Consider the following 21,867-nt stretch of genomic DNA (forward strand, 5'->3'; position numbering starts at 1 on the left):
GTACAATAGTGCAGACGAGGAGCTTAAATCAGAACAAGGCAGTGAAAGGATAATAACACATTGTCTAATGTCCTGATTTATTAGACTTCAAGTGGGTTCCCTTTGTGTTTGAATATCATTAAATAACCATATTAGGATCAAAAATGCTTACAGGACAAGTGCCAGCCTACGCCCTGCTGTAATAAACTGTCTTAAATGTTTGTTTTTTGAAAGCACTGGTCCTGTTTAACACTTAAAACTGTGATTTGTTTATTTTTGTGTTTATTTAAATTGTATTTAATTAATTTATATCTCCTCCTCTTCCCTTTGAGACTGAAATGTTATAATAACTTTTTTTAAATACATTTTTGATTATTTTTGAACATGTAATAATTGCTTTTACATTCATCATAGTCACTAATTTAACATTTTATTAATAGTTCCTGTTCTGATTTGTAGTTTTATATTTTCTTGCATATGAATACTTTTCAGTATAAACGCCTCATCTCATCTGGCTTCAGAGGACATTGTAGAATTATGTAGTTTTTGAGTTAATAGCATTTTCGACCACCTTGTAGATAAATAATGCAAATAATATATATAACAGCATACCGATATGTTTTCCTCATTCTGTTTGCCTCCTCTTAAAATGCTATCGAAATATTTGTAAACAATTATTCAACATGACATCTGTGAAATTATTTAATTAGACTGTGTCTTCCCAAAAAAAAAAGAAAAAAAGTCTGTTTTACTACTGCCACATCAGCAGGCTTCAAAGGTTCATTGATCTCACTTTCACTTTTTAAAAAGGTGCTTTAGCTTCCTGGAGCAGAACCGACACAGAGATTAAAGACTTTTCTTTCTTGTCTTTTGTGTGTTTTTTCTTCCACAGTTCACTTGGCCGGCTCAGGGATGGGTGGAGCACGCTCCAGTCTCATGGTCCAGGGGTCAGAGGTCGCAGCATAAAATGGAGAGTGGGTAAGCACTTCTTCTCCAGCCAGGGCGAAGGCAAACACTCCTCTCTGCCTCCCCGCTCCCGCCTTCTCCTCCTCTGCGACATGCTTCCCCTCTGCTCGCCGTTCCTCCCTGCTCTCCCTGCCCGCTCGGTCCCCGCTCTTAAATCCCAGACCCCTGTTCCCGAGCATCTCCCCAAGTCCGTGACTCTTGACTCCCTGGTATGCGGGGCTCAACCCGTTCTCCTCAAACCTGTTGGGGGCGGCAGAGGGGGGGCACAGGAAGTTGCTGGTGGGTGTAGACCGCCAAGCAGCTGGCTTTCGTCCTCGACGGGGGCGGGAGATGCGGCAGCTCTGCCTCTTGATGTGTCGATGTAGGTGGTCGGACCGTGTGAAACTTTTGTAGCAGTGCTCGCACTGGTACGGACGGACGCCTGTGTGGATTCGCAGGTGGTTCTTCAGGTCGTAGTTGTGGACAAACTTGGAGTTGCAGTGAAGGCAGATGTAGGGGCGCTCACCTGTGTGCTTCCTCATGTGGATTTTCAGTTTGTCTTGTCTGAGAAAAGAGCAAAACCACATGTTTTCATACAGTGTTTTGTGTGTGTAGAAGTTAACATAAATTACAACATTGCATTGATCTTGTTAAGTACAAGTGATCTTAAAAGCAAAATTGTCTCCGTTAACAACAGTAAAGTTTTGCTTTAAAAAATTAGGTGGAAAATCTGCCAAAGCAGGAGGATGTTGGTGAGTGAGATATCACTGATGCAAAGAAACCAGCGGAGGGGGCTTTCCACTTTAAACTCTTTGATATTCAGATATGGTAAAAAACACATTAACCTCAGTGAGATGAGCATAGGGTACTTTTCCGTTAACCCTGCCGTTCTACATAACCTGCTGCTTTGAAGTTAAAACACAGAGGAACAGGAAGATCTCAAGTTCCCCGTGTGGCTTAATAATACAAAACACTTGAAGTGAAGTGATGATGAGGTTATAAGAAGTACAGCTTCACATACCTGGTAAATCGTACTTCACAGATAGTGCACATGTACGGTTTCTCCCCCGTATGTGTCCTCATGTGTCGTGGAAGTTTCCCAGCTCCTTGGATGACCTTGTTGCAGATGGGACACTGCTGCGACGCTTTGGGCTTCATCTTCCTCTCCTCCTCCAGCTGCCAGGGAGGGAACAGCGCCCCCAGGTGGGAAGCAGAGCTCAGAAAGTTCAGATACGACCGGAAGTCAGATTCATCTTTTATGGGACCCAGAGCGTGACCTTCTGACGGTGCTGACCCAGCGTTCATGCTGCTGCCAAGGCCCGAGCTGACAAAGTCCTTCAGGAAGTTGCCGTGGAGCAGACTGAGTGGGATTTCCTCTTTCATCTCCTCCTTTATGATCTCTCGTTTCACAGCTAGATCAAGGGGCCTGGAGGCCTCCAGCGGTGCAGAGGTGGGGAAGGTGTTGGGGAGCCTGGTTTGCGGTGAGGCTCCGGTGTGGGGATGCTGGTGGTGGCTGGGGTCCAGGAGCTGCTTGGGGAAGGCTGGGAACTCAGCGGCCCACATGGAGGGGTAGAAGCCAGGGAGGAGAGGGGAGAAGTTGGCCCTCCTGTCCAGTGTTGACATACGGGGGTAGAGGCCCTCCTGGAGCAGAGACTCGATGGAGAAATCCTTCAAAGCCCGACTCTCCATACTCTCCTGCAACACAAGACGGCATCATCAGCTTTTTGAACTTGAATTATTTTACCTTTTTAAATACAATATGAGTAACAGAAATATGAAAATATCCAGTGAACTACCTGTTTTCCTCTCATGGTGTCCGGAGACTGTGACTGTGACGACTCTCTGTGCAGATCAAACTGCTGGTGGTACGTGGAGGTGCTGGGAGGAGGCGAGTCCCCCGTCCCCGGAGGCGTCTGCTCCCCCCTGCTCTCCGACGACTGCAGCGACCTCTCGCTGACGTTGTCCTCCTCGTCCTCCTGCTCATCCTTCCTCGACCCCTCGTCCTCCTCTTCATCCTCTTCTTCTTCTTCCTCCTCCTCATCTTCCTCCGCATCCTCCTCTTCCTCTTCTCCCTCCTCCCCTCTCCCTCCTCCGCCTCCTCCGCCGCCTCCGCCCCCGCTGTCCATGATCTCGAGGCAAACGTTGATGATGCAGGGAATCTCCAGCATCTGAGCTGCGTTCAGGATCTCTTTGACGTTTGATGCCGTCACGGTCAGAGTGGAGGTGTAGGCAAACTCCAGGATGGCTGTGAGAGAATCTGGTGCCACAAAGTCGATTTCGTACACTGCCGCTGCGTGATGGTGATCCCCACCATCACCGGTGGCCACTGTGAAGAGCTTCTTGAAGTATTGGCTGCAGGCGGCCAGAACGGAGCGGTGGGTGCGGTACTCCTGGTCGCGAACGATGAGGATGACATCGCAGAGCAGCCCGTCACGCCGCTGCTCATTGAGGCTGCAGAGAACATCGCTGCTGTGATTTGGGAAGGGGATCCCGATCAGATCCTCTTCTCTGTGATGAACCATGCTCCTCTCTCTGTCTCTGATGCTGATCTAGAAAGAAGGAACAATGAAGTTTAGTGACACTGAAATAAAAAGGTCAAACTGAAAAAGACATAATTCCGTTGGACCTACATTTTGCTCTTAAAGCCTTCATTAATCTTCACATTTATTTTTTCACTTAAAATCTTTAGTGTTTTGCATCTCATGTAATATATAAACCCACGGTGATCTTTCAAAAGCCTGCAAGGTCATTTATCACAACAGTTTTGAAGGTATTTTAAGAATCTTTTGAAAGTCTGTCTGGATGAAAAATATTCAGTCTGCCACAAAAAAGACTTTTAACACATTCACAGAGTTGCGACTTCCTATTAAAAAAGCAATTTTGTACAGCACACAAAAAACATGACAGGGCTATTATGTATAATCATAATTTTTATTATTATAAAAAAAACATTTATATAGATAATACTTGATACCTTAATAGTGGTTCATGTTGTATGATTGTTCTCAGGTCTCTCATGTAAAAGAGAATTTGACCTTTCTGAATAAATAGATAAAAACAAATAAATAAATTCATAAAAAAATACAATAAATAATGAAGAAATAATAATAAAATAATATAATATTTATAAATACAAATCTAATAAAAGATAATAATAAATAAAGATAAAAAGATAGAAAATAAAGATAATAATAAATAAAGATTAAAAAAGATACAAATAAAAAATGAAGATTAAATAAAATAAAAAATAAATTAAGCTTAACTAACTTATTAACAAGGAAATATGCGACAAGCGCAGAATCTCTGTTTGGATTACAAACAACTTGGAAAAGGAGTAACAAAATCCTGTTGTGCATCTTGTTGAAAATACCTGTAGATTATTAAACCATGGATAATTTAATGTCGTCTTTGATTTCCTGTTGGTATTTTATGATTGCTCGCATTCATTTTCATGATGAAAATCCACAGTTTGTTGAAGAGTTTTTATCATTAACTTTTTAATGACCAGAGGGGATGAAGCATCACTTGATTTAGCAGCAGGGTGGAGGAAATGCCAACAGGAAGGTGATGAGGTCATGTTAAAGCAAATAATGAAACGCTTCATCGCTCTAAAACATTGATTTAAAAAGTGTGATAAGAGTAGCAAGTGATCCAGTGTCATAGATGACAGGCAGTGTCCGTTCATTAGATAAAGGATTTTCAGAAAAAGCCTTGATATGTGTATAGACTGCGGCTCTTAACCAAAGCTGATATTGTTAACAACAATGAGTGACAGTCTTGCTTTATTAAAATATACTGTAGGCATGCTTGTTTGTGTGCCATCTGTGCAGCAAAGGCAACAAGTGGTAAATACAGCATGTCTCATTTTGAGCAAACATCACATCGGGTAATATTTATTCTTGAATGTGGTATCACGACTTCTTGTGTTGAGACTGTGTGAGTTAGGGAAGCCCATCATCTTGATAAGACGTTAAACAGAGCTGACTTTTTCTTGAAATAATATTTTATTTTTGCTGTTTGACACTTGGTGAGAGTGAGAGTTTCTATGATAATGTCTGTCTTGTCTAACTCTCCCAGATACGTGCACCGAGCAAGCTGATACATTCATTCGAACAATACAGTGACTGATTGGGATGTGGTGAGAAACGAAAAGAACGACAAAAGAGGTCAGATCGTACTCTAGATACTGTATCCTGTCAGAATGCTTGCTTATGCAGTCTATCCTCTTCACACTCATGTGTTTTCCTGCACGGTGACTAAAAACTTGATATTGTTTTTTCGATTCTCGCACGTAAAAAGATCTCTGCTCACTTTTCTTAAAAGCTTCCTGCCACAGCTGCCTGAGTTCCTACCTGTTGATTCACTGTGCTGTTGTTTACAGATAAAACTTCCTCTGGCAGGGTGCTCATTCATTCACATCTATGAATAGAGCTTAAACTTAGCCGTCCACACTTGGTGGTCACTGGAGGCATGTGTAGATAAATACTTTGAAGCGGGGCTCGCTCACCACAGCTGCATTGTTGACTGGCTCTAAATGGGCCAGGGCTGAAGCCACACACACACACACACACACACTCACTCACTGAGCGTCTTGCTTTTGTGCTGCAGGGGGATCACACCAGAGGAGGAAGAAAACATAAAAAAAACTATTTCAGAAAATCCCTTAATTCACCTGCAGGTATACAACTTGGATACCAATCTTACATGTAGTTTATTCTTGTCGATCTTGTTGCTAGGTAACTGTTGCTATGTTCATGCCATTGATACAGTGTGGTCATAATTAAAATGTCTATCGAGGGGGCGGAGGTATAGGACATAGGCCCACAGACCTACTACACAGAAAAAAAAAAAAAAAAAGGAAAAAAGAAAAAGCAGGGCAGAGAAAGTTGTCAGCTGATGAAATTAAGATAGAAATATTGAAAATTAAAAAGAGAATCTGTCTGTTAAATGTAATACTGTACAAATAATCTCAGGTAAAACACACAACATAAAACTGTTTTCACTTATTCTGTTGTGCAGATTAATACTGCCTGTACAAAGATGGAACAATATCCTTTTTCTGTTATATTTCACACCACAAGTACAACATCCATAAAAGTAATAGCCTGGGTAGAAGGTGAGAGAATCTCCAGCGAGAGAGCGAGGGAGAGATCAGATGGCCCTAAAAGTTCCCTAACAGGTTGCACAAACACCAGCGGAGGGGCCCCTCCCTGTAACAGCCTGCCAAGGCAAACAATAGTGCAGAGCTTGGAACAACACTGAGTGGATAAGAGGGAGAGAAAAGAGTCTGACTGGGAGGGCTTGGCGAACCCACTGTCATTCGTTTGCTCTTGATCCATCCCACCCACTCCTGGAACTATGAGACACGTGCTGCTGTTGCTGTTTGTTCGCCTGGTGCCCCAGCGCGCACCACTCCCCTCGGTTCCCACTGTTTGCCTGCCACTAGCTAGCGCTAGCTCTTAGCGGCCGGCCCCTAATTACAATGTGGAGAGGATCTAAGGAGGATGTGCCACATAGACAGGGAGGGGAGGAGGGCACAGCTTTCCCACCACAAGGTCCTGGAGCGACATTTCATCAGCCAAACAGCCTTAACCCTTTACAACCCCCCACACCTCCCTCCACCCATCGGAGCAGCCAGGGTGGGGACGCCTTGTGAAAGGGCTCTGATAATTACTGTTTAAGTCATTTGGCTCTTTATCCATCTCACTCCTCCAGTAAAGTCATGGAAGGACAACCCAACTTTTTCTTTATTGACAGAACAGACTCAACAAATAATTGTCTGGCTGTAACAGCCAGACGTGGGAGGATATCAAATGTAATGTCTTTATTATTAATAACTGCAATTCATAATATTATCAAATAATCATCAAATTATTCTTTAAACTTTTAAAATGACATTAAAGCATTCCGGACCATTTTTTGTAATTCTGCAGGTGGGAACCTCTTTAGTTTGGAATCAAAGGTGTTTCTACACGTCTGATTTAACAAGCTGAGCCTTGAGCCATGGTGATAGGCTCAGGACGTTGGAATGACTGGGAGGATGCAGGCTCCACTGTTGTTTTTGACTCGGGTGTCCCAAGTGGGACACTGACTAATGGACGCTGGTATGAAGTTTGTGTGGGCGCACACACGTTGAAAAAGTATTTACTTATTATTTCTGTAACCACTACTTATATATTGTATAGTTGTGTAGTATTTTTTACATTGCTGTGTTCAAAATTTAAATTTAAGTTGTCAAACAGTTGAAGCTAAAGTATACCTCTGACTGGGAGGACAGCCAATCATACTTCAGGATAATGGGATGACACTTGCGGTGGCCAATTACATTTTAAGGGTGGCCACTCCCTGGAAATGCCCCTGGCAGGTTCCCCCCCTTGTGGCAATTAACCACAATCAACCTATTGTGAGTGTTTTTTATTGTGATCCGTGTTAAAATCGTTATTTGTCCCATCCCTGATAACAACCTGCCATTATTAGGTGACACAATTCTTGAATAAATAAATAGTGAGAGGCATATTTTGTTGCAACCATCAGCTGGGGCACCTATTTCTGTTTATCACAAATGTATCACTGAATTCATTTTCTTAACAGGAATTAAATGCGTGAAAACTATTCATACCAATCTCGATTATTAAACTGACCTCTAATGGACAGTCTTGCCTTTCTGTCTGTCTCTCTTTCCGCCTGCCTGTACCGACCACGTCTCCTCTCATGCCTCACTTAGTCACTAACACTTTCAACTCAGCACTCCCACCCCAAATTATGTGTCACCTCCATTCAGTGTCGTCTTTCTCCCAAGAACTTCATCTGCTTTCCGGGCTCTGACCACCACCACCACCTCCTCCTCCTTCTAATCATTCTCCTCTTCCTCCTCTCCTCCTCCTCCTCCTCTCCCTGTCCCTGTTGCAGCTGTATCATCATTATGCCCAGAGTAGAGCGGCTAACTTGTCCCCAGCCCTGACCGCTCAGGCCACAAATCAGCAGCTAATGTCCATCTCAGCCCTTGTCACAGGCAGACACTCATTTGGCCTGTAAGCTACAACACCCAAAGCCTAGTTTATCGCTGTCAGGCCAGTGCATCCACCTGACCCACATGCTAAATCACCAGCAGCCAAAGTTTTACCCCTGTCACCAACCGCCCATAGCAAACACCTGCTAAACAACTGTCACAGACGGACAATTGCACGGCCAATAATTTACAATATTGACAGCCAAAATCCACCCCCTTATTAGGAGAAGACATTCATTTGACCTACTGTGTAAGCTAGTCCATTATCACCAGTAAAACACCAGTGCACCTGTTTCTCCAGGAGACACTTGTGGTTGGAGTTTTAAATGACAATTGTCTGGAGCCTATAGGCCGCATAGGGGAGTTTTTAAATCTTAATTGCTGTCAACTTTAGCCGGTTAACAGTATATAATGCCAGTTAGTTACACAAAATGGGATGCCTTTATATCTTTACAATAATGATGAAATGTCAGGGCCAAATTTGAAACATTTAACTGCACAAGTTTTGGATGAAAGTTGAGGCTTGAAACTTATCTGAGGGAGTTTATACACAATTCGGTGCACATTTATTCCACATTTACACTGTTAAAAACAAATTATGTGGAAGAAAATGACTGTGCTGTAACTACAGATTGAACTATAATAGATATTATAATTTTATTTAAAAATCATCCTCAAAGCTGAATACATTTCTAGCAGCATAAATGTCAGATTCGTTTTTCATTAAAGTTTCAACAACTGTAACAATAAATTAATTATTAGATTCATTGTTCACTGCTATAACTTCAGCAGATAATCAACAATGTATGCCTTTAAATAATACCTCATTTGTATTTAATAGAAGTATGATATAATGACAATATGAGTTTTATAATGATAATATTTAAGGGAAAACATTTGGTCTGGTCTTATGAGATCTCGCTCGGCTCCTTAAGGAGACTGTTTGCCCTAAGTGTCATCTCTTGAGCCTTCAGGGGGGCCCACAGCCACACACCATTATCTCTCTCACCCCCAAAGTAAACAAAAGTTCATGGTACACTGCTGAATATTGGTTCAGTGATTAAGATTGTTGTTTTTAGACCATTTTCCATGTAACGGATGGATCATTTTCGTAATTTTACACCACCTTCTGTTTCTTTACGTCTCAATTTTAACCAAATAAAGACTCCCCAAACAGAAGAAAGTTCTACTCCAGAAAGGTGCACTATATAATGAAAAAATTATAATTTTCTGAAGCAGGAATATAACTTCAATTTTATAATAATGAATTGGTTAAAATGTTTAATTTATTTGTATTTTTCTGATATTTAAAAATGGATCAATGACAAGAAAAAGTTGTTTTTTATAAACATAATCACAACGAGAGAAAAATAAAGATATAAAAAGCATCAATTGACAGAAGTTAAAAGCCTTTATTACACACTGACAGGTGCAGGTTAAAAAGTGACTGCAGCTAATGAGATATAATCAGAGTTACAATATGTGATTAAGCAAACCTGTAATTGGTATATGACATTGATCTGTAATGCATTTCCTGTCACAGTTTGTGAGCCTGTTGAGTAGGTGTTTAACTCCAGGCACTCTTAGAATGGACTTAGTAAATGTTTCAGTTTCCGACACAATAAACCCCTTTTTTTTAATATATTTTTATGCGTAGATCTTATTTTGCCACTTTGTATCCTGCATTTTTAACAGTTGTTTTTTATTAATATGTGAATGGCAAACAACTGATAAACAATTTTAATGGTATTACTGGTCATGGCATTTTGTAACTACATGAGGTAAGAAGTCTATAAGCTGGCTGACAACAAGCCTGTTGTAAACAGTAATTTGCAGCTCAACCTCAAATCCATAACATGTTTTTATTTCATCCCCACTCACAAACATCCCCTTTATCTTTATGAATTACCTGAGTATTTATCTCGGATTTAAAGCAGAATGTCGTATAGATATGGAATATCTAAAAGCGCAGTGTGTAATTACTGCTGGAGACAAAACACATACTTAAGCGCACTTAAACTACTATGTTTGACATTTCCATGTGATGCTATAAATGCTCATGCTATTTCCAGAATTTTTACAGCACAATATTTACGCTGCAGCCTAAATAATTACATGAGTCATTAAGTGACTTTATTGACCTGTTTGCACCTTGTCAGGCCTTTATGATGCAGAGCAGTTAGACTACAACACTCGTATAAACACTCTTTACATAGTGCTGCACGTGTGCTCGCAGTAACGCAAGTGCAAGCTTGTTCACACACACACACACACACACACACTCTGAAACAATGTGACAAATTATTACGGACATATACGCACAGACACACACCCATGTGCATGCTTCAAAACTCTGGCTTCCACATAAATTCACACATGTCTTGATACGTTCAGCAGCATTCCACAGCTTTCAGCACCCGTCACCTACCGTGCCTTCAGTTTCTTGATTCCCCTCACGTGTCTTTGTATTTCCAGACTACTAAGAGGCTCTGTTGCTCCTCGCTTGACCTCTCAGCATTGCCCTTTTTAATTGAAACACAGCTGCCTCTCTCTTTTTTGCCAGTCTGTCAATCAGTCAGCCAGGCAGTCAGTCCATTCACAAGCTCCTCACACCGGCCGTGGATGCCCATTCACAAAAAATAAATTAAAAAAAGAAACACCCGAGGAGGAATATCCAATGAAGAGGAGCAAAAGCAGCGCAACAGAGGAGAGCAGAGTGTGATTCTTGGGTCTGTCTGTGTAGCAGAGTGGCTAGTGTGGAGTTAAGAGTCAGGCTCACTGTTGTGTGTGGCTCATGTAGGACGAGCGAGAGAGTGAGAGGAAGGGAGGGAGGGCAGCAGCACTGCGCTGTGGAGATGTCGCACCACTAGTTTTTATAGCAGGGTGGGTAGCTGGAAGATAATAATACCCCATCCTCCTCCACAACACAAGTTTAAGCGCACTGTGTAATAAGCCCATGGCGCAGACACCCTCTGATTTAGGTCAGACAAAATGAATTTTTAGTTGTGTTTGAGTGGATTTTTGGTATAAAGGGACCGGGGCAAAGAAACTCGAAGGGGTTGTTTGGGGAGACAGAGGGAGGGTTAAAAAAGGAAAGGAGAAAAAGAGAGAAAAGTTGGAAAAACTATTTTGTGCACCTCTGTTGGTTAGTCTCAAGCTGAGATGAAGAGATGTACAGGCATAAAAGTAGCAACAGAAACACAACTGCAACTTAAAGCTGATTAGTTTCACTTTTACACCTGTTAAAAATGGATTCCTGATAATCTCTCTTTTCTCTTAAATGTTCAAAAGTAAATTATATTATCAAATTTAGATTAAACAAGCTTTCAGAGACCTCTGTGCATGTGTTCAGACAGAAAACAAGGTCTTCGCTGATCAAGTGTAACCCCAAGAAACACTCAGTCAAAACAGACTAATTACTGAAAACACACTTTGGTGTTTAGCACCCTCCATTCAGAACCCTATAAAACTGGCTGATTCAGTCAGTGGCGTTAAATTGAAAGGAAATATTACTTAAAAGCTGACAATATGTGAGACAGAATTGAACCACAAACTCTGAAAAATACCACAAGCGACTCACTGTGTGCAGACTTATTTTCCTTTTTGTTGAGACGCTTTTTTTTCTAAACCAAGGTTTTCAAAAACCAGGTTGAAGAGAGCAGAAGGCCAACGTTAGATTCCTGTGTTGAGTCAGAAAGCCGCCGAAGCAGGGTAACAGTTGGTGAGCACGCCAGCACCACCTCTATCTGGAGGAGGAGGAAGTTTAGGCACAAAGGTATAGAAATAAGCCATTCTGTATAGACTTCAGTATAGAAGAGGAAGCCTGGTTAGCAGGTGTTTGGGGAGATTTTTCAGCACCAAGAAAATATGGAGAGAGTTTGCTGTAACAAGTTCATGGCAACGGAATATAATGGAACAGAGCAGGGCTTACAATACTGCTTCCTCAGGTTGTGTCAAAGTGTGTGTGTTCGTGTGTGTCTGTGTGTGTGTGTTTACGACATAGCAAGAAACAAAGAGAGAAAGGAAAATGGAGATTGTCTCCTTTGCTTTCACGGACAGGCCAAATGTTAGGACATGGCACATTCACAGGATCTGAAACAGCCATTGGACTTTGCTGTATGACATCATTAATCCACACCCTTTTTAATACTTTTTCCCCTCAATTAATTTGGCTTACAAGAGGAAGATTTCACTGCCTGAGTGATACATTTTAAACCTAAATATATAATTTTCTGACGTTCGGGCACAAAAGATGGAGTTGAAGGCTGAATTTTCTCCTCTCCAAAACAAATGGACCCAGTCATTAAAACCGGTTAAAATCTGTGTTTTTCCAATGTTGTTTGGTGGACAAAGGACATCCTTGAGGGGCTGTGAGGTGAGCTGCCACTTTTGTTTCTCAGCTTGTTTCTCTGATAACTTAAGCTCAAGACGCTCAGGAGGTTGTCTGGGTGCCAAATTATCCATAGAGGTCTCGTCCTCTCCAAAACAAACTAAAATGCTGATTGAAACTGGTAAAAAAACAAAATGAAGCAGTTTCAGCTTCAAAATATATTCATACCGTTAAAATAGGTAGTCAAAAACAACCAAGATTTAAACAATGTACTCTAAAAATGTGGCTTAAAACTGTATAAAAAATCAATTTATGATTTTTCAGGCAGAAAACCATATGCTTAAAGGGAATATGATGACACTGAAAGGCCACCAAATAAAACAGGCCGTTACTCTGATTAGAATATAAATATTCTAAAATATATATTAAATATAATACATAGGTCTAGTCTAATTTCATTGCATAGATGTGACATATTATACCTTTAAAGAGGACTCTATTTTATCTGACAGACCTAAAAACAAAACATGGGTACACATAATAAAACTATATTTGATAATATAACATACAATTAAGAAAAAAACCTAGCAGGTCATAAAGGTAGAATCTGCAGTCAGCCATCTTAGTGGTTACTGGACCTTAAAATCTACTGAAAAATTTCTAACCATCCATAAATCATAACCAACAATCAAGCTGTGGAAGCAGTCAAATTGTGTTGCGTTAACCTCCACAAACAAGTAGACATCAGAGTGTACATCAGACTGCTATGCCCACTTCCCCTTGGGGAAAACATGGACTAAAGCAAACCGCAGCCCATGCCCTGGTGGTTTACACTGTTTTGTACAGGCCAGCTCACATTGGCATCTAGTATATATAAACAGGGTTAGCCACTAACTGCTAGCAGGCCAGCCAGACGGCCAGAAAAACAACATTTGCCATCTTATAAGATCGGCTATCTATTCTAAACACGCCGCTGCCGTCATAGCAGCACGCTCTAAGTGGTACCTGTGCGGACTGCTTTGTTCCAAAAGCTGTAAAACTGCAGGCTGCAAGCTGCCAAAGGCCCGGATACACACAAACCAGTGGCATGCAATGTGTAAAATACACTGATTTGATCTGCAGCTCATTTTGGGGTGTAAATTCATAAATATTTCATCCCAAATGCAACATGCACACAGTATAGCATGGCTTATAGATGGTTATTATGCTTGCAAAAGTTGTATAAACTGCAGCATGAAATCAATTACATAACAAGCTAGAAAAAATATGTTTTAACTGTTTTATATTTCTGTAGTATATAATCACCAGGCTAAATAATTTTTGTCCCCCCCCTATCCCCCTCCGTCCTTCTCGAGGCTACACCAAGACGTGGTGAGTCTTGTCGCTCAGTCTGAGCGCTAACAGTCACAAAACATGAGGACTCAAGGGGCTGAGTAAGAGTCATCTGTTTTCTCTGTCTGTCTGTCTGTCTGGCGTCTCAACGTACCTGTTTACTGCCACCTGCTGCGCCCAGCAGGATAACACGTACCAGGGCACCAGATTGGCACTTTGGAGGGGGGATGGAGTGTGAAGCATCATTACATGAAGTTAATATCATGGAGATCTTGATGCTGATCACAGACACAGTAAGATTCCTCTCAGAAGACTAACAGCTCATAAAAATATCTCAGTAGCAACATACCATAGAGCAGTAATTTGCATTTGTCAGTATAACAGAAGAACACACTCACTCAATCAATTCAATGAATTCAGTTCATTGAAGGTTAAGACCTACCAGCCCTGAATGCTGATCTCTTAATGCTGTTAATGCTATTAATCATATCATTTTTTTGACAGAAAGAAGGTTTTCCCTTCTAGAAAGGGCAGTAGTGATAAATGTTTAAAAGTTTTGATAACCAAAACTTTCCTCCCCAAAAGAATGACAGCAACAGTTGTTTTGTGTCAGTAGTTTCCACAAAACTATGTTTTACACTCAATAAAAGAGCCCTCTAGTGATGATCACGTTTTTGCCCTAACCTTAACCATGTGTTTATTATTGTAACAATGAATGTCCCTTAAGTAGTTTCTCTGCAATGTCTGTTTACTTTTTCTTCTCATTTTGCTGTGTTCAGGACATTTCTGGGTGTCACGAAACTGCGATATTAGTGGACACAGCGCCAAACAACGTTTAAATATAGCAGAACACCAAGTAGATAAATGAAGCTTGTCCTGAAATGAGAGTGAGTCTGTAGTTCACTTTCACTTCAGTGGGTCGGGGAGGAGGGTCCAAGTTTGAATGTTGTGTTTATAATAAGAAAGTGACAGATCCTGCATAGTGTGCCTTTAATCCAAACCATGATCTTTCACTCAAGTCTTTTTTTGTGTCCAAACCTAAAGCTCTAGAGAGAAGGGTTTAAAAAGATGTGTACATGGCTAAATACCGTGGAGAAACTGTTCAGCTTATTATTATTAGACCTTTACTGGATTAATAACTGCAGAATCAGACAAAAGTAGGCAACCCTTTACCCTAGTGTGTCCTCAGAGGCCAGGTGTGGCCCCGTGTGGGAGAGGAGCAGGAAAGGGAGGCAATCATTCCCCACAGTCCAGAGATAGAGCATCCCAGGTCTAGACCCCTCGTCTCCAGTCCAAGGACAGAGACAGACACACAGACACAATGTTGCTTCAACACATAGAAAGGCTGGCATGTGTAAAACCTACTTTACATTGCCTGGCTCAATCACATAGACACACACCTCCAGTATCTGTCAGGTCATTAGAACTCACCTTGGAGCATGCCATTCGGATGAGTGAGGAGAGGGCGTTTTCTCTCTGCTAACCTGTTTATTTGTGCTTTAACTTTCTCCAACTTGGTCTTCTTTTCAAACATCCTAATCAGTATCGGAAGCTTTGCCAGAAGGGAGGTAAAGTACACAAGCTGCATATTTAGAGCTGCCAGTATATTGAAGGAGACAGAGTTGCAGTGTTTCACAGGTGGCGTTGTATGAACTCGCTGCTCTGTGTGACGATAACTTGTCTATGGCGGTGTTTGTTGAGGACAAATATGGTTATTCTTTATGTTTAAGGCTGCTTTTATTATATGGAAATGTATTCTGGATCCGAAACTGCAAACTAAATGTACAAGGAGTCTAACCTGCCAGCCACCACTTCCACGTTGCTGCTCCTGAATGCATTTCAGTATGTGTGTTGTGTTCATTTGATTTCCTTGGTGTGAATATTTGTGTGTGTGCGTGTTGGGAGGGTCGTGGGGTGAATGAGGACAACTCCTTATGGTGATAACGAGAAGGAGGGCAGCCTTGGCGGGACAGCCTCTGTCTGCCCTCAGGTACTGTGTGTGTGTATGCATGTTTGTGTGTGTGCGTGCGTGCGTGTGTATGTGTGTGTGTCAGCAGGAGAGCCCTCGGGCACTCTGGCACCTCCTAATTAAAACCAGTCAGGCTGCAGGGCAGGGGAGACAGATGCCTGTCATGCACACACACACATACACACACATGCACAAGGTTGCGGACCACATTCAACCTCATGCGCACTCGCAAAGTGTGTTGCGTAGGTCAGCTATTTTTGGACTCATCCCACCCACCCAGGTATCACACAGGTATCTAATCTGTATCCGACCCCAAATGACAAAAGAGAAGCAGGGAAATCAACACAGTGATAGCATAATTCATGCTAATAAGGCTGCTAATAATCCGAGACAAAGGAAATTCTGACATGCATGACCGTTTCTGCCACCTGACTGTTGTATATGCAAGTTTCATGAGTGAATCCATTACTTATTTCCTGTGGTTAGCCTTAGGTTAAAACTAATTTGGCTAATTTGGGTTAAAAATCAGTGAATGAACTCTCATTAGTTTTATTTCTACCTGAAACCTGCTGGAGCAGAGCCAGCTTGTTCAGCAGTGACACACCGAGTGTGCCTCACACTCCCTCACATGCAGTCATGACCTGTAGTAGCTTTCGGATTGACACATCTCTCTTTCACCCGGCACAGAATGAGACATAATTGTGCTGAATGTCTGTTACCTGCAGAGTATGTCACATTTTATCTCTGTTCCCCCATGTACGGCCCAGAGCTGCAGGCGACCACATATAGTACTTAGCAGGCTAACTGCTGTTTGTCTGGGGTGGGTGGGTGGATCAAGGCATGCTGCTCTCCTTTCTCTCCCAGTGATTAGATAGCATAAGCAGGCCAGCTAGCCTAACCCACACACTCATGTCTCTAAAACTGCCATCCAGCCCCGCTTTCTCTCTCGCTGCCTCTCACACACAGGTGGGTGGACCCACTTATTCAACCCAGATCTTTCTTTTAGACATTATGAAATCGTGCTCTTTTTTTGTCCTTTCTTCTTTTTCTTCATCCAAACACCCTGATGCTGAATGACATTCGACTCTATGTTTCCTGCAAGTAGAGCTTTAATTTACTCATTTACTAGAGGATCACTTGCCTGATTGCCAAGCTGAGAGTCATGTGTGTGTGTGCACTTGTCACTTGGCTGAGGCTAGGTGGGTTGCCAGTGGTTACAGAGGCCTATTTTCTATTATCTAGGTAACATTCAGGAAACACCCACAACTTGTATGTAAAATGCTTCATTGCACAAGCACAATACAAATTGTGGCTGCCACTGACATTTCAGATGTGGAAATGTATGACAAATAAATATTTCTCTGATGACTTTGACCCTGCTGGGGAACACAAAAACCACTGCAAGAGACATTTCCACTGTGATTTAGTCAAGATAATGCTGATATGTGCTGTAGTATTATAAGAAATTCATGAATTAAAAGGTTAAATGAGAAGTTATTGTGCATCAGCAGCTGCTGGTGTGTTGCAATTAAGTAAGAAATGTCCCTCAAATAATGTTCTGAAGTGAGACCTCATTATCTGTGTCTGTATTCGGACAGAAGACCGGAAGTCGGCACAGTCGGGCCAAATGTTGGATTTTCCAACCTAATATTTATTGGCAAATCAACTGTTGTGTCTTCAAAGCCTCAAATGAATGTAATATTGTAATTTTAGATACATTTCCATTTTAGATAAATCTCATACTTAACTTTTCATTTCTCTTTTACTGTTTTTCATTTAAATTTTATTTTTTAAGTTTTATAAGCTTGTCTGAACCCTCCACCCCCTTTAACTGGGGGCTAGTGAATGATCAAAAAACTGAAAAAAAGGTTTATAAATATAAATATATACAGAAAAATGCCTTTTGTTCAGTTTGAACTTAAAACATTATAAATACATTCAAAAATCCTAATAAGCTCTTTTAGCGAAGCTACACCTCTCTAACATGGGTCAATGAATTAATTGGGTTTTTTTTAAACTTAGTAAACGAGTAATAACAAGCAGCTTTGAGTAGAAAAAATATTGTTTCCATCGAAATATTTGTGCTTTCCCAAATACCGTATCCTGATTCTCCTATATCACTATTTTTATTGATGCTAATACATTTTTGGTTAATTTGTATGCAAATCAATAATAATATTACCAAAGATATAATATTACTTAAGATTTAACTCATAACTCAAGATGTTCTTCTAGGTGACGCAGCTGACAAAGTATGTGAATGTAATCAATCAGTTTATTAAATAACAATACTGAAAAGTGTTTAAAAGCAGCATCAGGGACCGAGGGCGAAACAGAAAGAGGAGAATGCTGGAAATGGAGAAATTGTAAACGGAAAGAAAGAATATAGCTTGAAAAGCAGAGAGGGTGCAATCGAGCCGACCTCTGGGAGTGCGAGTGCCTGCCTCCCTGGCTGCTTTGTCGTTTGAGCCAGGCGCCGTGTTTCGTGAGGAACGCAAAAGTACACAAATCCCACAGAAGGAGCTTTTTTGGCAGGGCTCGGGCCTCCCACCCACGGCAGCCTCTTCAAGCCTCCTCCCATCCTCTATTCATCTGTGAGGGGCGGCTTACTCACCCAGCCCAACTCCACACACACACACACACACACACACACACACACACACACACACACACAACAACACACAACAAAACCTGGACCTCGATCCTACGGAGGAGGGCGGACACGCACACATGCACACACAAACAGCTCCTCGGCCACTGTATATATACAAACTCATTAACCTAACTTCGGGTATTTGAGGGGAGCTGATTAGATTTTTTTTTTTGGCACAGATAGATTTTCTTGTCGCTGTCCGAGCTGGATTTGAACAAACCCTGATTTTAAACTGTGACAAAATGACATCTGTGTCATGGGAGGTTAAAATCAGATTGTGTACCCCCGTGTAAATGCTGTTACATGGGCATGCCCACACGCTGTCAGGTGGGGAGAAGGCGTGTGGACTCATTCACTCTGTCAGTCTCATAATGAGCACATTGCATCGCTTTGCAGTTATGAAGCTACGTCCTCATTCACTTGACACATTCATCTGGAGTTTCTCAATCAAATACTCTTCCACTCACACAAATTTACAAACTACAGGACTCATTTTTGTGCAAGTTAACTTCCTTTTACATTCAAAATCAGAGATTACGATTGGTGAGGTTGTACGAACATGAATGAAATGTGCCTCAGGCAGAGGTGGAATGTAATAAAGTACATTTACTCAAGTACTGTTCTCAAGCACAATATTGAGGTGCTTTTACTTTACTTGAGTATTTCCATTTATGTAACTTTATACTTCTACTCCACTACATTTTACAGCAAATTATTGTACTTTTTACTCCACTATATTTAGCTGCCAGCTTTAGTTACTAGTTACTTTTCAGGTCAAGATTTAACATGAAACATTTTTATAAATTAATCCACATTACAGTATGTTGAGTATTTAAAATGAGCCCTACCTTGACAAATGCTGCCTACATAAATGAATCAAAAATAATAATCCAACAATCTATATAGAAAACCTGAGTGGGTAAGTACTTTTACTTTTGATACTTAAAGTACATTTTGATGCTGATACTTCAACTTTAAGTTTTGAATGCAGGACTTTTACTTGTAGTGGAGTATTTTCACAGTGTAGTATTAGTACTTTTACTTAAGTAAGAGATCTGAATACTTCTTCTGGCCTCAGGTAGTGTTTGTCAAACACACTGATGTAAGAGAGGCCCAGAAACAAAAGAGCTGCAGGGATCAGGTTCATTTGAGATAATCCTGGAGAGAGATAGAGGCAGACAGAGGGCTGCACACAGGGTGTGTGTGTGTGACGAGAGTGGGCGTGGTTGTGTCTTCTAGACTTTATCCCCATCTAACCGCCACTGTGACAGGAAGAGAGCTCTATAGGTCTTGCTTGTGTTACCAATGATGGTGAAGGCTGATAAAGGTTTCAGGCTGCAGCTTGTCTTTTCTATACATGATCCTTTACTGGATGTCAAGGTTGGTTTTTTAAAGGAAAGTGCAGGTTTTCATTCAGTTTTTCTTTACCCTATAGCCATACATTGTCTTCTATATAGTATGCTTCATGATTACATTTTCTCTTCTAGTTTTTCATCATGTGTGCCTGTGTGAACAACTAGGGCTAAATGATTTTGCATTTTTTTTCTTTTCTGTAGAATACTATTTGTAGTCTGGGACATTTTGCAGCACCATGATACATAATCACAATGGTATTTTGACACATTTTTTTGCCTTAAAAAATATTGTGTCTCCCATCATTTGGATATGGACCACAGCATACTGCAATTTTCCTACAGGTCAATAATGTGGGTCATCTGCTGAGAAGCTGCATTAATGTGTACCAGTTTATTAACCACAACTGGGAACGAATGATTTGTGAATAACTGCAATTAGTTTATAAAAGTTTAAATGTGTAGTCATCAACAGTTTCCTTAAAATAAACCACTAAGCCCCAAGGCAGTGTCATATTCACTACCAGGAAAATGATCAGATAATTCTGCTAGTCATTTAGTTTCTCCGATTTGAAGCTGGAAACTTGCAATTTCTATATATGTCTGATAGATTACATTATCACTCTGTAATTATACTCCTAAAGGTCAACAGTTTCTTGTGCTATTTGATTTGTGTGTGTGTGTGTGTGTGTGTGTGTGTGTGTGTGTGTGAAGGGGGTGGGGGGGTCACAGACAGGAAGAGTGAAATAATCTTGAATGTCACACCTCTGCCCCCACATGTCTTGCACAGAGAAGCTGAATCTGAATGCAAGCGTATTATAAATTTCTCATTTTAGGATGAAAGTTAATTTCAAGGTAGATTCCTGGAGGACAGATCCCGTTTGTCAGATAGTTTGTCACTGCCATGCAAATTAAAAGATGTGACATGTATTACATATTGGCCTACAATCACTCAGGAAGCTTTGTGATGACAAAATTGTGTCAATGACAGGGAAAAATATAATATAGAGATCTAAATTATGCACGATAAATATTCATGTTATACAAGCTGCTGTTGTAATAAGAAATAAAAGTAAAAAATGATATCAGTTTTTCAATCTGTTCCAGCTTTGTCATGCTTTCACTTGCTTCCTCCTCAGTGTCTGGCTGTTATGTGAAGGGGGAGGCTTTCATTGTGAGCACATCTGTTGCAAGACAGAAAACTTTCTGCACAGCACTGAGAAAAGCTGGACATCGCTTTATTTTTTACTTTAGGTCTTATTATAAAAAGTTTTAGACGTGGATCGATTTGTAACTTAAAATGGGAACACAGGGGAACCCAATTCTACAAAAGGTCAGGCATCCTTAAGTCTGATTCTGGCACTCAGTGGGTAGCCGACAGCTCTCATGCTTTGAAATTTGCCACAACACACAGAAAATATGAACCTCTAATTATGCCTTTCTTTTTTGGATTTGCAAAATAGTAGAAAAGAAAAGAGATGGAAAGAGACAGTAAGCTGTTACTGACCTTTTTAAGAAGAGAAGTTTTGATTTCAGTTCCTCTCTCACGACCCTGTCAGGAAACTCCACACTGTCTCAGCTCTGGCAGACTTGTGAAAGTGAGAGCAGGCGAGATAGAGACTCAAATTTGCTCTGAAGGTGTGTCAGTGATTTGGAGGAGTGAAAAGGTACCGTTCCACGAAACGGTTATCTAAGAAACACAACAAAACAAAAAACTGCTACACCCACCAGCCTCAGCCAACACCCCTCCCTCCCTCTAAACCAAAACTATTTGGCAGCGTTCCCTACAAGTCCACCTGTGCTCAGGGGAGGGGAGTGACACGCACTCACACTCACTGGGCCAAGCCTAAAAACCTGCTTGCGAGCTTGGACTGGGTGGTATGGTTATGGCTGGGGATAGGCAGCGCTGAGCCTTGGTGCTGGCGCTGGAGGACAGAGGGGGTGGAAGGTTGCTGGTAGGCCTCACCAGGGTCTGAAGGTCTGGAGCCAGACATGAGGCCGCAGAGCTGGGGCAAAGGCCAAGCCAGGAGCTAGAGCTGGAAGCAGTGAGACTGGTAATAAAACAGCCAAAATGTGCATCTGGAGGACTACACTGACATTTCAAATGGGAGAGAAAAAAAATTGGGGGAGAAGTTATTGCTGTATAATGCAGAGTTGATCCAGTGGGTGGGTCTTTGCCCTGTGCCAAACAGGAGCTGGAGGGGTTCATATCAGGTGTCGAACAAAAGACATATCAGGGGAGAAATGAAAAGAGTCGGAGAAAGGTTGTGAGAGTTGGTGACAGTATCTGAGTGTATT

At 41.3% G+C, this 21,867-nt stretch overlaps 1 protein-coding gene across 2 annotated transcripts; it reads right to left on the reverse strand.

Annotated features, from left to right (window-relative positions):
- Positions 1-255: 255 nt before the first annotated feature.
- Positions 256-21,162, reverse strand: LOC131992827 (zinc finger and BTB domain-containing protein 7C). 2 transcript variants are annotated; one of them, XM_059358522.1, is made up of 4 exons: positions 21,077-21,162; positions 2,721-3,473; positions 1,946-2,619; positions 256-1,488 (listed from the first exon to the last, which is right to left on the reverse strand). In XM_059358522.1, the coding sequence occupies exons 2-4, from the start codon at positions 3,444-3,446 to the stop codon at positions 873-875; spliced, it is 2,016 nt and encodes a 671-aa protein (XP_059214505.1). In that variant the 5' UTR covers positions 3,447-3,473; positions 21,077-21,162; the 3' UTR covers positions 256-872. The 2 variants fall into 2 exon arrangements, with proteins under 2 accessions (XP_059214505.1, XP_059214503.1); XM_059358520.1 differs by lacking the exon at positions 21,077-21,162 and adding an exon at positions 10,362-10,754.
- Between the last annotated feature and the right edge of the window lie 705 nt (positions 21,163-21,867).

Source organism: Centropristis striata, chromosome 19 (genome assembly GCF_030273125.1).
Source record: "Centropristis striata isolate RG_2023a ecotype Rhode Island chromosome 19, C.striata_1.0, whole genome shotgun sequence".
Lineage (NCBI taxonomy): Eukaryota > Metazoa > Chordata > Actinopteri > Perciformes > Serranidae > Centropristis > Centropristis striata.